Raw genomic sequence first — 13,380 nt, 5'->3', positions numbered from 1 at the left:
ATCACCCATATCCCCAATGACACTTTCATCCTGGAGTTCAGCTCACTGGAAGTCAAGCTCCTGATTGCTGCATTAGGAAGAGGAGGCATCTCTCAGATCTATCGAACTCCTATTATTAACGCACATAACACACTAGTTCACCTTAGGATGTGATGGGAGCAATGGCTGGGCCCCTTAGAAGATGATGATTGGTGTGATGCCATTATGGTCCCTCGCGTCATAATCATCTGTAGGAAAGTAGGATCTGCTTTCATGGTTATCCCCCACTTTTTGCTGGTGTCATTATGTTTTACTGAGTAGTCTGACTGGGATCCTGCTAATCAGGACCCCATTCTCTATGCTTCTTTCCTAAATTGGACATGGTGAGTACTTTGGTACACTCCAGATTGGCTACTGGTGTACCCGTGTAAGTCCCTAGTATATGGTACTAAGGTACCCAGAGCATAGGTACACCAGGGGGCTGCCATGGGCTGAAGCGTGTATTATGCCACCCATGAGAGACCACTCACTCAAATTGCGACTACAGGCCTGCCATTGCAGCCTGTGTAAGCTGGAGCAAACACCACTTACAACAGATATACATTTCCTTATATCTGAGGTCACTCTACTTAAAACCTATAAGTCACCCCTATGGCATGCCTTTCAATCGTGAAGGCAGGGAGCTCGGTTCTAAGTGTGAGGGTGCCCCTGCATGTGTAGGCACCCATACAACCTTTGGGGTCTTTTCTCCCGGGTTGAAAGTGCATCAGCCATTAAGATACATAAGTGGCCATGCGTCACTACGCAATGGCTTTTTCTAAACTGGCTGTATCAAACCCTGTTGTGTTTGGTATCAAACATGTTGGAATCATACCCCCACACGTCCATACACCATAAACACTGTGGGAAGTCCTGTTAAGCTCTTCAGGGAGGTCCTTAGTGCTCCTGGTACCAGTCTCCTAGACCCAGACAGCAAACTATGGCAGCTGCCGACCAGAAACACGATTTTGCCCTCCTGCTACTGAGCCAAGCTAGACCAGGGAAAGGCAGGGCAATAGGTTTCCTATCAAAGGGAGGTGTGACCAACTCCCAGACAGGACTTAGTGTATTAAGACAGGGTGGGGGCGCTTGCCAGTGCCACTAGTCTGCTTTGAAGGGCACATTTGGTGCCCTCCTTGCATACTCCAGTTGAATCCAGTTCAGGGTGCTTTTGGCTCCCGCTCTGGCGTGAAACTGGACAAAGGACATAGGAGTATCCTCCCCACTGTATAGCCCCTACTCTGGGAGGGACCCCTGAATCATTCCAACCCTTTCCTTAGGGTACCTAAGGGCTTACCTGTGGGTGGATCTCTAGATTTGTCGTGGGACAAGATTCAGATCCAATAACACTTCTACTTCAACCATCTCGATACTCTGGACTTCGCTTTGGGAACAAAGACTGCAACAGGAAAGACTCCTGCTGCTCCAGCTCCAGGTCTCATCGTGCTGCATTCTGTTGCATCGTCTGTGCCTGTGCTCCATACAGGTTGTTCACAAGGCCTGTGGAAATCTATGACACCCGAAGGAATATCCCTTGGAGTGAAGGAGTCACTCCTCTGCATCTGCAGGCACTGCAACGAAGCTGACCGGTCTGCTGTTCCTGAGCTCCTACGGACTACGAAAGGTTCCACAACACAGGTGGGGGTTCTGCAACTCCCTCGAGGCCTGCACTGTCTTCATAGCAAGTTTTAAGCCTGTATCCCTCATCGGAACCGCTGGAGCGGTACCCCTGTGCACGACGTTGACTTGCTGTTGCCAAGGCTTGTTGACTCTCTCTTGCAGAGATCTTCAGACTCCAAGAAGCTCCAGCCTCAAGCATCTCCTGCAGCCAAGATCTTAGCCTGCACAGCATCTTTTGCATCGTGGGCCTTCATCCTTTGGAGAGCCGCTTGAGGTCCTCTTGCGGCTCCTGTGCCTTCGGCCCATGGGTCCTATTGAGGGTCTTCTTTAGCTCCAGTGGGCTCCCCTGCTTGCTCAGGGTTTGCTTTGACTTACCTGCTTGTGGTGAGTCACTTGGACCCTGCTGGTCCCGACACTGCACCTTTCTCGAAGAATATGTTGTTTGCCACTACCAAAGCTTGTTGGTGCCCCTGCTGGACACTGACCTCTTGGCTCTCGACATCCAACGTGGGACAGCTTGTGCACGCCTCCTGGTCTTCCTCTGCGTTGCCTGGTCGGTACAGCTGCAACTTCAAAGGCACCGACTACTCTCCTGCATCCCTGACATTTGTCTTCCGTGCATACTGGCCACTCCTAAGTGGCACTCTGTTCCCTCTGCTTGCAGGTACCTCTCATCTTGAATCCACCGTTGGGTTCCACTGGACACTTTCACCTTCTTCGCCAACAACATCTTTTCTGAAGTCCTCCATTGTGGTCTACAGCGGTTTCGACGTCACTTCCCACCTATGCACCCGGCTTTCTTGGGGTAGGTATCCTGGTTCCTGGGGTATCCACGGGTGGGGTGACTCTTCAACCTTCCATCTTCCATCTTCCAAGGCCGGTTGTTGGCATGGTTATTGTGCCAAGAGCAGCCTCAGCACCCAATCCACGTCCTGCGCTGTAGTGCAGAACACCTTCTGTATACACAGAACAAAATCCATGCGGAGATGACACAACATTATGCATCATTGTATGAGTCCACCATTCACAATGATCAGACTCGTTTGAATGCCTTCCTTGATTCTGTGTGGCTACCTGCAATCACACCGGAGCAATGCACAGCACTTGCCCTTGCTGAGACCGGTGATGCCAATGCGGCATTGGCGACTGGCAAAACCCCCGGACCTGATGGATTGCCTTCTGAATACTATAAGACCTATGCTATAACCCTGGCTCGGTGACTACACACTCTGCACACCACGGCCCTAGAGGAGTCTACTCTCCCCCGTAGCTGCGCGAAGCGTACCTGATCTTGCTGCCCAAGCCAGACAGGGACGCAAATGACTTGAGCTCTAATAGTACCTTAGCCCTGCTGAACACTGCCTATAAGATATTTGATATTTATTGATTTATATAGCGCCCGAATCACCCCATAAGGGGTATCTCCGCTCTTAGGACGGTATGCTAAAGCCAAACCAGGTGACCTCAGAAAAGATGGGTTTTTAATCGCTTCCTGAACTGAGGAAGGCTCTGGCAATCGCGAAGCTGGCGGGGAAGTTCATTCCAGAAAGTCGGGTCAAGGTGGGTGAATGCTTTGCCCCCTTTGCAAGCCTTTTTTATTCTCGGGGTGCAGAGGAGAAGCTTGGATACTGATCGAAGGGGCCGAAAGGGAGTGTACTTAGTCAGTTTGTCAGACAAGTAGGAAGGCCCCAGTCCACTGAGGGCTTTAAAAGCGATGCAGCCAATCTTAAACTTCACCCGCTTTCTTATAGGGAGCCAGTGAAGTTTGTTAAGAAGTGGGATGGATGCTGTTCTGGGGGGGGGCATTTGCTACCAGTCGGGCTGCCGTATTCTGGACTTCTTTTAACTTGTTTAAGGAAGACTCGTTGGCCAAGGCCAACAGTGCGTTACAGTAGTCCAGACGACTTAGCACTAGGGCCTGCATCAGTGTTTTTTGTGTGGATGAGGGTAACAGAGGAAATACTCTTCTGAGTAGGCTGAGTGTGTAAAACACAGGTTCCAACGGTGGTAACAGCGTGAGCTTCTAGCGTAAGATTCTGGTCCATGCGGACTCCTAAGTTCTTGACCACTTGTTTTGGAGAGGGGGCTGTGCCCAGCTCCTCCGGCCACCACCTGGGAGTCCAACTTATGGCTGCCCCTCCAAACAACATGATTACCGATTTCTCGGCATTCAGTTGTAGGAAGTTGGTCCTCATCCAGGCGGCAATGGTCTTCATGCCCTCTGAGAAGATCAGTTGAATGTCAGGGTTGGATTTGTCAAAGGTGAGGCGGAGCTGGGTGTCGTCCGCGTAAGAGATGGGACTGAACCCAAGGTTCCTCATTAGTTTAGCTAAGGGAGTAACATAAATGTTGAAAAGGATAGGGCTCAAACAGGAGCCCTGCGGTACTCCCTTGGTAACTTTGGTGGTTTTAGATCTGAAGGTGCCCAATGTGACAGTCTGGGTGTCTTAGAAAGTCTGTCAACCATTTTAGTGCCACCCCCTGTACCCCGATGTCCTGTAGTCTCTCCAGAAGGATATGGTGTGAGATGGTGTCAATCGCCACCGATAGGTCAAGCAGCACCAAAAGCGCTGCTTGACCATTGTCCAGGGCCATTCTGATGTTATCCATTACCTCTATCAAGGCGGACTTAGTACTGTGCTTGGCCCGGAAACCTGACTGGGAGAAGTCCAGGCATTGCGAGGTGTCAACAAAATCGGACAGATGCCTATTTATATGCTTTTCAAGAAGCTTGATCTGAAGGTGGAGTAGAGAAATGGGACGATAATTGGACAGCTCTGTAGTGGGGGCCTTAAGGTTTTTACGAATGGGTATGACTTGAGCTGCTTTCCATTCTGGGGGGAGTCTGCCAACCCTCAAGGAACTATTGAGAATTGTGCAGATGGGTATAGCTAGTTGATTAGATAGTCGGGAGGATATCTTTGTGGGGATTACATCTAGAGGAGATCCAGATTTCACTTTGGTTAGGAGAGATTCAATCTCTGCCGGGGTGAGTGAGGGAAAACAGTGGAGATACGAAGTGTTAATGGGGGTGACAGGGTGTTCTGTAGAAGGGCAAGAAGGAGTCCTGTTGGATGTGATGATTTTATGGTAAATGGCTTTGATTTTCTGGGTAAGAAAGGAAGCTATATTGTCACACAGCGACTGTGAAGGAGTCTCTGCAGTATTGCATGCCCTAGGGTTTGTATAGGTCTTCAGAATCTGGTAAAGGGTCCTAGAGTTGTTCCCAGCTTGCTCTAGCTGGTTTGCAATATGTAGCTTGCATGCGGATTTAACATTTTTATAAGAGGACAATCCATCTTTATATCTTTCTTTGTCTAGTACATTGTATGAGTGTCGCCATTTCTGTTCCAATTTTTTTACAATGGCTCTTTTCAGTCCGGAGGGCAGGGGAATACCAGCTGGTGGGGGGGTGTTTGGGAGGGTGGGTCTTTGGTTTCAGAGGAGCTACATTATCTATAGTGGATTGTACAATGGAATTGAAATGAGCTAGCTGTTCTTCTATACTATATGAGTTGGTATCAATGTTCCAGGAGCAAAAAGGGGTTTCGAATTGACCAGGCTTCAGTTTGTGCCATGGTCTGTACCAGCGCGTGGCATGGGATACAGGGGTGTAAAGATTTCTGGGGCTCGTGAGTTGGAAATTCACCAGAGAATGGTCAGACCAAGTCAAAGGACAAGTTTCCCCACAGATGATGTTGGGGGAGTTAGTTAAGATGAGATCAAGGGTGTGCCCTGCAGAGTAGGTAGGGGCGTTGTAGATCTTCAAAAGGTCAATTGTGGCCAGATCTCCTAGGCAAGCTGTGGCGTCAGTATTGAAGGCATACTCACTGTGGATATTAAAATCCCCCAGGAGTCGGACGGTTCGGGTAGAGATGACATGGGGGGAAATGAATTCTATCAATTGGTTAGTAAAACCTAATAAAGGGCCAGGGGGTCTATAATTGAGAGCCACTTTCCAGCTATGTTGTGGGTGCAGGTCGAGTCTGAAAACTAGGCATTTTATTGCGTCCGTACACATCTGGTCTAAAATAGAGATAGATATGGATTCCTTATATATTAAGGCTAGGCTTCCTCCTATTCGTCCCGGCCTATCTAGTTTTTGGAATCGATGGCCGTCCGGGAGAGCAACCGCAATAGAGGGATTGGAGGAGGGTTTGATCCAAGTTTCGGTAAGAAACTTGATGTGTGGATCGTTTTCATGTTTATGGAGGGATCCGACATTGGCTAAGAAGCATTTCCAGCCTATGTTGGTAGGCTGGGTCTGGACACGATCTGGTGAGATATTCCTGAAGGGTCCAAATCCTTAAATCAGGGCGGGGGCATACCATAAAGTGGAGTATGTTGCGGAGAAGTACTCTGAAATCTACAAATCCTGCATGAGAAAGGGCCTTCTGGTAGGGTGTGTGAGTGTGTTACGTCCTCACAGGGGTTATGCCTAATCTTTAATAGATCCTCCCGTGTATAGGAGCAATGAAGGCTCATGGAGTTAGGGGTGTCTGGGGGAAAACTAGCAAGGGTTCCAGCTCCTGGCGACGTCGAGGCGCGGACGGGCGCAGACTGGTTTGTCTTTGGTGCGCCTTCGGCATGCGTCCCCTGCGCGCGTCGTACCAGGCTTTGATTGAAATAGAGACTCGGGCCACTAGACTTCTACCCTTCATTTCCAGTTTCCACCGGAAATGCATCAGTGTTGCTTCCTTCCGCGCTGACTCCCTCCACACAAACGGGATAGCCCGCGGTGGAATGGGGAGGAGCGTTAGGATCACACCTGCGAGGTAAGAGAAGTTAAGAGTACACAAGTAGAAGCGCAGTATGCAGATAAAAGAAGTTAATAACCGAGTATTATCAAAGTGCCAATGTGCTTTACAATTCAGTAAAAACAATTCCCCAGAAATGCCTCTGTGTTGCGTCCTTCCGCGCTGACTCCCTCCACACAAACGAGATAGCCCACGGTGGAACGGGGAGGAGCCTTAGGATCACAGCTGTGAGGTAAGAGAAGTTGAGAGTGCACAAGTAGAAGTGTAGTATGCAGATAAAAGAAGTTAATAACAGAGGGTTATCAAAGTGCTAATGTGCTTTAAAAAGTCAGTGAAAACAATTCCAGCGTAGCTGCAATACCCAGTATGCGTGTAGGAGCGAGGCTCATGTAGGTATGGCTAAGATATGCACCGCTGATTCTGTCTCTTTTCCATGCTGACCAAAATGGATTTGTGTCTGCCTGCAACACTTCCTTAAACTTACAGAATTTTTTCAGGATAGCCATACACTCGGTGACCCTGCTTGGGATGTTTACTACTAGATCTTAACAAGGCCTATGATTGGAAAGGAAAATCCTATTTACCGTGTTGCCGCGATATGGTCTCAGAGGAGAGTTTCTCCGTATGGTTAGGCTGCTGTATAGAGAGCTGACAGTGCATATATGAATGTGCCTTTATATCTCTGATCAGTCTGGGTGGGCCGGGGAACCCGGCAGGGATGCCCATTGTTCCCGCTGCTTTTCTCTTCGGCCATAGAGCTCCTAGCTGAGGCCATCCAAGAGCGGGGTGCGGACTGGGACATCCCTCTGGGAGACAGCATGCATGTAATTTTGCTGTACATGGACGACCTCCACTTGTACGTACGTGAAAGACGTCAGATCTATTCCTCCCTTACTGGTGCAAACGCTAAGGAAATTTGCTGCCCTGTCGGGACTGCGGGTGAACAGAGTGAAATTATGTCTGTTTCCCATACATGCCCAGACCCAGCATACGCGCTAAATGGAACCCCCATAGCGTGGCGAATGGATACCTTTTGCTATTAAGGATATATCACCAGTACGCGGACCTATTGGAGGGAAATCTGGGCAGAGCAATGACATCCAATCGCTTTCATAATTCTTTTTGGGAGACCCTTCCGCTGTCAGTCATGGGCCTGGTTAAAATGAGAGTGCTGTTGAGGCTCCAATACTACATTACCAATTTGCCCCTCTATATCCCACCTCCCTTTTTCTATACCCTTGAAGGCACCATCAGAGACTTTCTCTGGGGTAGCTCCTGCTGCCGATTAGTCATCAAAAAGCTCTATCTGCCGACAAATCAAGTGGGCTTGGCAGTACCTAATATGGAACAATACTATCTTGCTGCACAGATTCAGTGGGTGGCCAGATGGATGGCTGGACTTCAACTAACCGACACAGCAGCCATTTCGCCGCCCTGGTCACTCTCTGCCATGCTCTCCCTATTTCATCCCTGCGCAAACGCAAAGTCGCTGAAGCCCCTACTGCTTAATACTGCACACCAATGCTTTCGTAGGTGCTTATATATAACACAGCACGTAACACTGTATGCAGCTCCACCAGCGGCGTCACTAGGATTGGTGTCACCCAGTGCGCAAATCATGGTGTCACCCCCTCACGACTTACCCCATGTCGACCTCCTCCTCCAACCTGTGCGCAAAACAGAGTTACTAAAGAAAACGTTTTCTGGAGCGGATTCTTGTAGCTGGATTTTGATGAGACTTTTAGCGCTCACCTCACCTGAGATAAACTCTTGTTTTTAAAGACATGTTCCGTATCCCTCGCCGAGGCAGGTTGGTTTGGTGCATTCACTCTGATTACTGGCTTCGCCGTGAATTCCATAATAGATGACACAAATGCACACTCTATAGGCATGGCTAAAAATATCTTTAACACTGCAATTGGGACACAATGCTGTGGTGCGTCTGGCAGGAGGCCTGGGGGGAGGAATCGCGGTACCAAAGCTGGGACAGACTCCGAGTGATGGCTCGAACCAAACTCACGTGTACGCGCCTCGTCCTCAGAGCACACAAAGGACAGCTCCTGATGTATTCACTGGTACTAAAGGCTTAAAATGCTTCATGTTGTATTCGAAAAGCGAGCTTTAGGGTCAGACTTGAGCTGCACATTTATCCATCATATACGTCCATAAGGGGAGCCCCCCCGCTACACCTTCTTCCCCTTCGGGACTCCTCTCTACCCCTTTCCGCAGGATACCTCGCTAAGGGAACATCAAATAAGGAGGGATTTAAGAGAGTTGTTTGTAGATTCCCTCTTATCCTCTCCATGCAGTTTCAACGACTCATAGGAGACGAAACTGGGAGAGACTCAGCCCACGGAAGAGTCACTAGGTCACAATTTCAAACTCTGGCAGGGCTGACCCAGACTTCCATCCTCCCGCAGTTACTAACCTTAGGACCATTAAAACTGGTTAAAAGGAAAGCGCTTTATTTAAAGCGCTTTGAATAGACACGTGTGGTATTAAGCAGGCTCATGCCCCACCTGCACTTGAAACTGACCTGCAAGTTGCACCCGTCACGGTGTCACCCCATGTGATGGTGTCACCCGGTGCGGTCCGCACCTCCCTAGTGATGCCCCTGAGCTCCACTGCCTCTACAGGGTATGCCCAGGAGCTGAGTGGTCACCACATCAGCCGAACCGACGTGGACCGATGGTGGGAGGGTGGATACACTACGTGGGTGAGCTGGACTGGGAGGGCACATTAGCATTGTATGCCACACTGGTTGAAAAGGACGGACTGAACCTAGGCCAATTCTTACTACATCGCTCGGTCCTAGCAGCCCTGAGTAACCAATGGGGAGACATGACAAATTAACCTCCAACACACTTAACAATTCAATACTTGAACGTCATGGGGTGGGGCAAACACCTCACAAAGTGGTTCGCTGCCTCCCTTAGACAACCCACTGCAGTGACGTAAGGGCCTTGGAGGCAGCATTGAGAAGAGGACTTACATCGCCCTTTCATAGATATGGAGTGGGAAAGCCCAGTCTGTGTTCCCAGAAATGTGCGCTTCTGCCGAATACAATAATTTATTATGCAAAGAGAGTATCTCACCCCGGCTAAAAAAACAAATACTTTACTCGCACAGATGCCATCTGCCCACGCAGTCGCCTCACAGATGCGGACCTGTTACATATGTTGTGGAATTGCCCGCTCCTTTGCGGGTACTGCAGATCAGATACAGATGTTCTGTCCCGCTGCACGGAGCGCTCAGTTCCCCTTACGTGGGAGACATTTATACTACATCTTTATCGTAGATGCAAATGCCAGAGGGTGACCTCTCGTTTTATCGACCTTGGAATGATCGTAGCAAAACGACTGATCATTAAAAGCTGTAAATCCCCTGACGCCCTCCCCCAGGCATTGGTTTGGAAGCGCTCTCAGCAAATATGGGCTAAAGAGGAGTACTGTGCACTACACAGGGGGAGATACATTGGGCCTCCGCAAAATCCCAATCGTAGCAAGTTAGGACACCATCCTACACGACCTACAGAATGAATGCCCTACTGCCGCAGACCCGCTAACTCACAACGATGTAACCAGGCCAGGGTTAGAAACGGTGCATTACTCTCCACCTCCCAAAGTTAGTAGACTAGCTCGCAATTCCCATATTGGAGATATCTTACTGGGATGTTCTTCGAGGTCACAGCCGCTGCTGCTTGTAGCTGGCCGTGACGTAAGCAAAAATCTGCTATGCACAGCGTAATTACTATATGTTGATGCAAATGCGATCAGATCAAATCTGTGAAGTTGTAGTCCTGCAGTGTACATTTGAGTAGGATGTTCCCAAGGAGTGTGTCTACTTTGTTAATACATAAATAAAAACGGATTCAAACAAAAGAATAAATGGCTATTGTTACAGAGAAGAGAGCTGATAACAGAAACATCAATGCAGTAAATTCACTCTTTTTTTTCTTAAAATACTTGCCTGGTTGCTCACTTTTGTGCGTGGCAGCTATAGGGAAGCACACCGAGCAGATCCAATTGCAGTTCGCATGTGCTAGAGCAGAGCAGACCAGGTGTGTCCCCATCAATCCACAGTAATGGCAAAGCACAATGTTCCACTTGCTGTGTGGGAGAAGAAAAGATAACATGAGTGAGCGTGTAGGATGCTATCAACCGTTTTCAGATAGTGGCTGGCCTCTTCTGGATTGTCTACTAGCAATGAGTGTTTTAACTTTTTATTTTCGGATTTCAAAGATCTTAGCATATGGAAGCCTTGCTCGATTTCACACTACCATTTCTAGTCAGGCAACGTTTACTGTCCCTGAAAATTCTCTAGTTAAGGCTAAACTTGGCATTGTCAGATGTGGCACGAGCGGGGAGCTTCCATATCCATGAAAACAGGGGGCAAAAGGGGGCTACAGTGTTGCACCTCTTTCGGATTTGTAGGACTGTCTGATGGAAAAAAAAGTATAACGCACAAAAAGGGCCAAGAACTGGGCTATTTAATAGTACATGTAAACTGTACAAAACAAAATTAGATCGCACATGTTAGAAATTATTTCTATGTTAGAAATAAAATGCAGGAACCTTGAGTCAATGAGATTTACGTGAAATATAGAGAAGTTTAGCGATACAATGTTTTAAACAAGGAGGTTTAAAAGGGTTAGAAATTGAGAAACGTAAATACTCGAAATAATCCACACACACACGTGAGTGTGTGTGTGTGTGTATATATATATATATATATATATATATGTATATATGTATATATATATATATATATATATATGTTTAAAGCTCCAAGGTTTCACCCAGCTGCCGAACCATGGACGGGTGCTTTGTCCTGGTAACGCGAGGGTGAATTACGTGAAAATATTAAAGCTCAAAAAACAGGCACGGAGCACTCACAGGACATTCAAGATTTTTACTGAGCAAATGCATTCCGGCTTCCTAACTTCTTCAGTGCTCACTCAAACTTTATTGAGAGTAACAAATCTTTAAATTGCTCCAGAGACAATTTCATTGGTGCAAAGTTAAAAAATGGCAAGCAACAAAGGACTGTCAAAGTTCTTGGTAAAAATGCAGGTATTTATGTCAGCCATATTAACATGTACTAACAACAGAACTTAAGCGGTAGGGCTTCAAGCACTAGTACACTAGGCGTTTACATATATCCAAAAAAAAAATCAGTAATAAAGAAAAATTCTTAGTTTTTATGCTCAAAATGATAGACTTACTCTATAGTCATCATTTGATTAGATAAATAATAACTTTTTAATTTATAGAAATTGGGATTTGTGTCAACTGTATAGGAATGTTTTATCTTTTAATACAGGCCCTTGTGTTATGGTGTTATGAGTATAGATAATGTGTTTAGGCAACAAGCTAATCGTCATGTAAAGATGGTGTACATATTGAAATAATCCAAAACTTTATTTTTTGATATATAGTACCTCCATTTGATGCAGCCTCAATATTAGAATGGATATAGGCAGAGTTATAGTTTTTAAGGATTATGTTTCTCTTTTGAAGTTACAATTGAATAGTTATATTTGTTTTTTCTATTATTTCAAAACTGATGACGTCTTTTTAAGACGAAACGCGTTGGCTGAATTATATATTGCAACAAAGAGTGATCTGATTTATGCAAGAAAGCTGCAAGTCTTTAATTGGAAAAAATCGAATGACTTTTCATGAAGAAAATTTGACTTGAATTACAATAAAGAAGATTGGATCTGAATCATGAACTATCTGCCTAATGATTTCTTTTCGTTTTGAGGATTTCATTCTAATATAGATATTGTCATTTAATTGTGTTGTTCCTTCTCCTTGATTGAGTACATATTAGCATGTATATTTACTGCTCACACCAGATGGAAAACATTTCGTTTTTCCCTCCATTTAAAGTTCTTAAGTATCTCATAGACAGTGCAAAATTAATCCTTGCATAGGGTAAAAAACGAAATGTTCAGAATGTAGCTTACATGCAGGCAAATCCACACTGTCCTTTGTAAGATAACAGCCATCGAAGCCCCAAATACAGTGCCTAGGGAACAATCTCTCTGTCCCTCGCCACTGTAGTGGTTTTCAAATTGCATTCTTTCCCACAGGCTTTCGTCTGTATGACTGTATCCATTGAATTCAGTCAGTCAAATAAGCTTTAATTCGGTTTGTATAAATACAACCATATAAGCTGAACAAAGTAAAATACAATAAAATAACATGACACATAATTCAACAAAATCAAGGACAGATAATTATTCCTATACCAGCCCTAACTTGCACTGAATGGTGAGACATAATTAATACATCCATATATATCCATGTTTAGAAATAGATAAGACATTGTAATATTAGGTCATTAAAACCAATTTTGTCAGTAGTTATCACCATATAGGTGGAGGAGACACTTGACACGGTAAAGTGACATATACAGCTACCTAGCAGTAATAAAATTACTAATACATAGTCAGTTATGAGCTATATAAAACACAATTTCCTAACCATAGAGCATTTGTTTCACTCCACAATAGGTGGCGACATCTTGTGCTGACAGAATAAACTAAGTATATGTGCAAAATGGATTGCTATCATAAAGTGGCTTGTGCATAGCAAAAATAGGTTCAACTCGTAATAGTAAAGTGACTTAGGCATATATATAAAATAGATTATTATCATAAAATGACTTATACATAACTATAACATCAGAGCAAGGCACAGTTGACATTAATCAAATAATTATAGATTTCCTAGCAGCTCTGCATTTTAAGATGTATAGTGCTACATGGAAACAAATGTCCCAGCTCTGGAGAGAACAGAGTAGATTCATGGCATCTGCTGTTAAACGGATGTTATATTTTAAAAGGATCGGTTTCAGATAAAATTTCCTCAGAAATGTATAAAATTTACAAAATAACAGAAAATGGCAACAACTTTGTTTGGAAATATTGTCACACGGGCATTCTGCACTAGAACCAGCCCCAATCACAGGGAATGAT

General features: G+C 45.8%; 1 protein-coding gene across 1 annotated transcript in view; it reads right to left on the bottom strand.

Moving 5' to 3' along the window:
* The window catches only part of LOC146821053 (E3 ubiquitin-protein ligase PHF7-like), a 1,746,711-nt gene that overhangs the window by 217,532 nt on the left and 1,515,799 nt on the right, over positions 1-13,380 (bottom strand). The window contains exon 11 of the mRNA XM_085611988.1: positions 10,365-10,504. Coding sequence (XP_085468114.1) covers positions 10,365-10,504 — 140 coding nt within the window. The remainder of the gene's footprint in view (positions 1-10,364; positions 10,505-13,380) is intronic.

The sequence above is a fragment of the Triturus cristatus genome, chromosome 6, assembly GCF_964204655.1.
Source record: "Triturus cristatus chromosome 6, aTriCri1.1, whole genome shotgun sequence".
In the NCBI taxonomy this organism is placed as follows: domain Eukaryota; kingdom Metazoa; phylum Chordata; class Amphibia; order Caudata; family Salamandridae; genus Triturus; species Triturus cristatus.
This window is presented reverse-complemented; position numbering and strand designations above follow the sequence as displayed.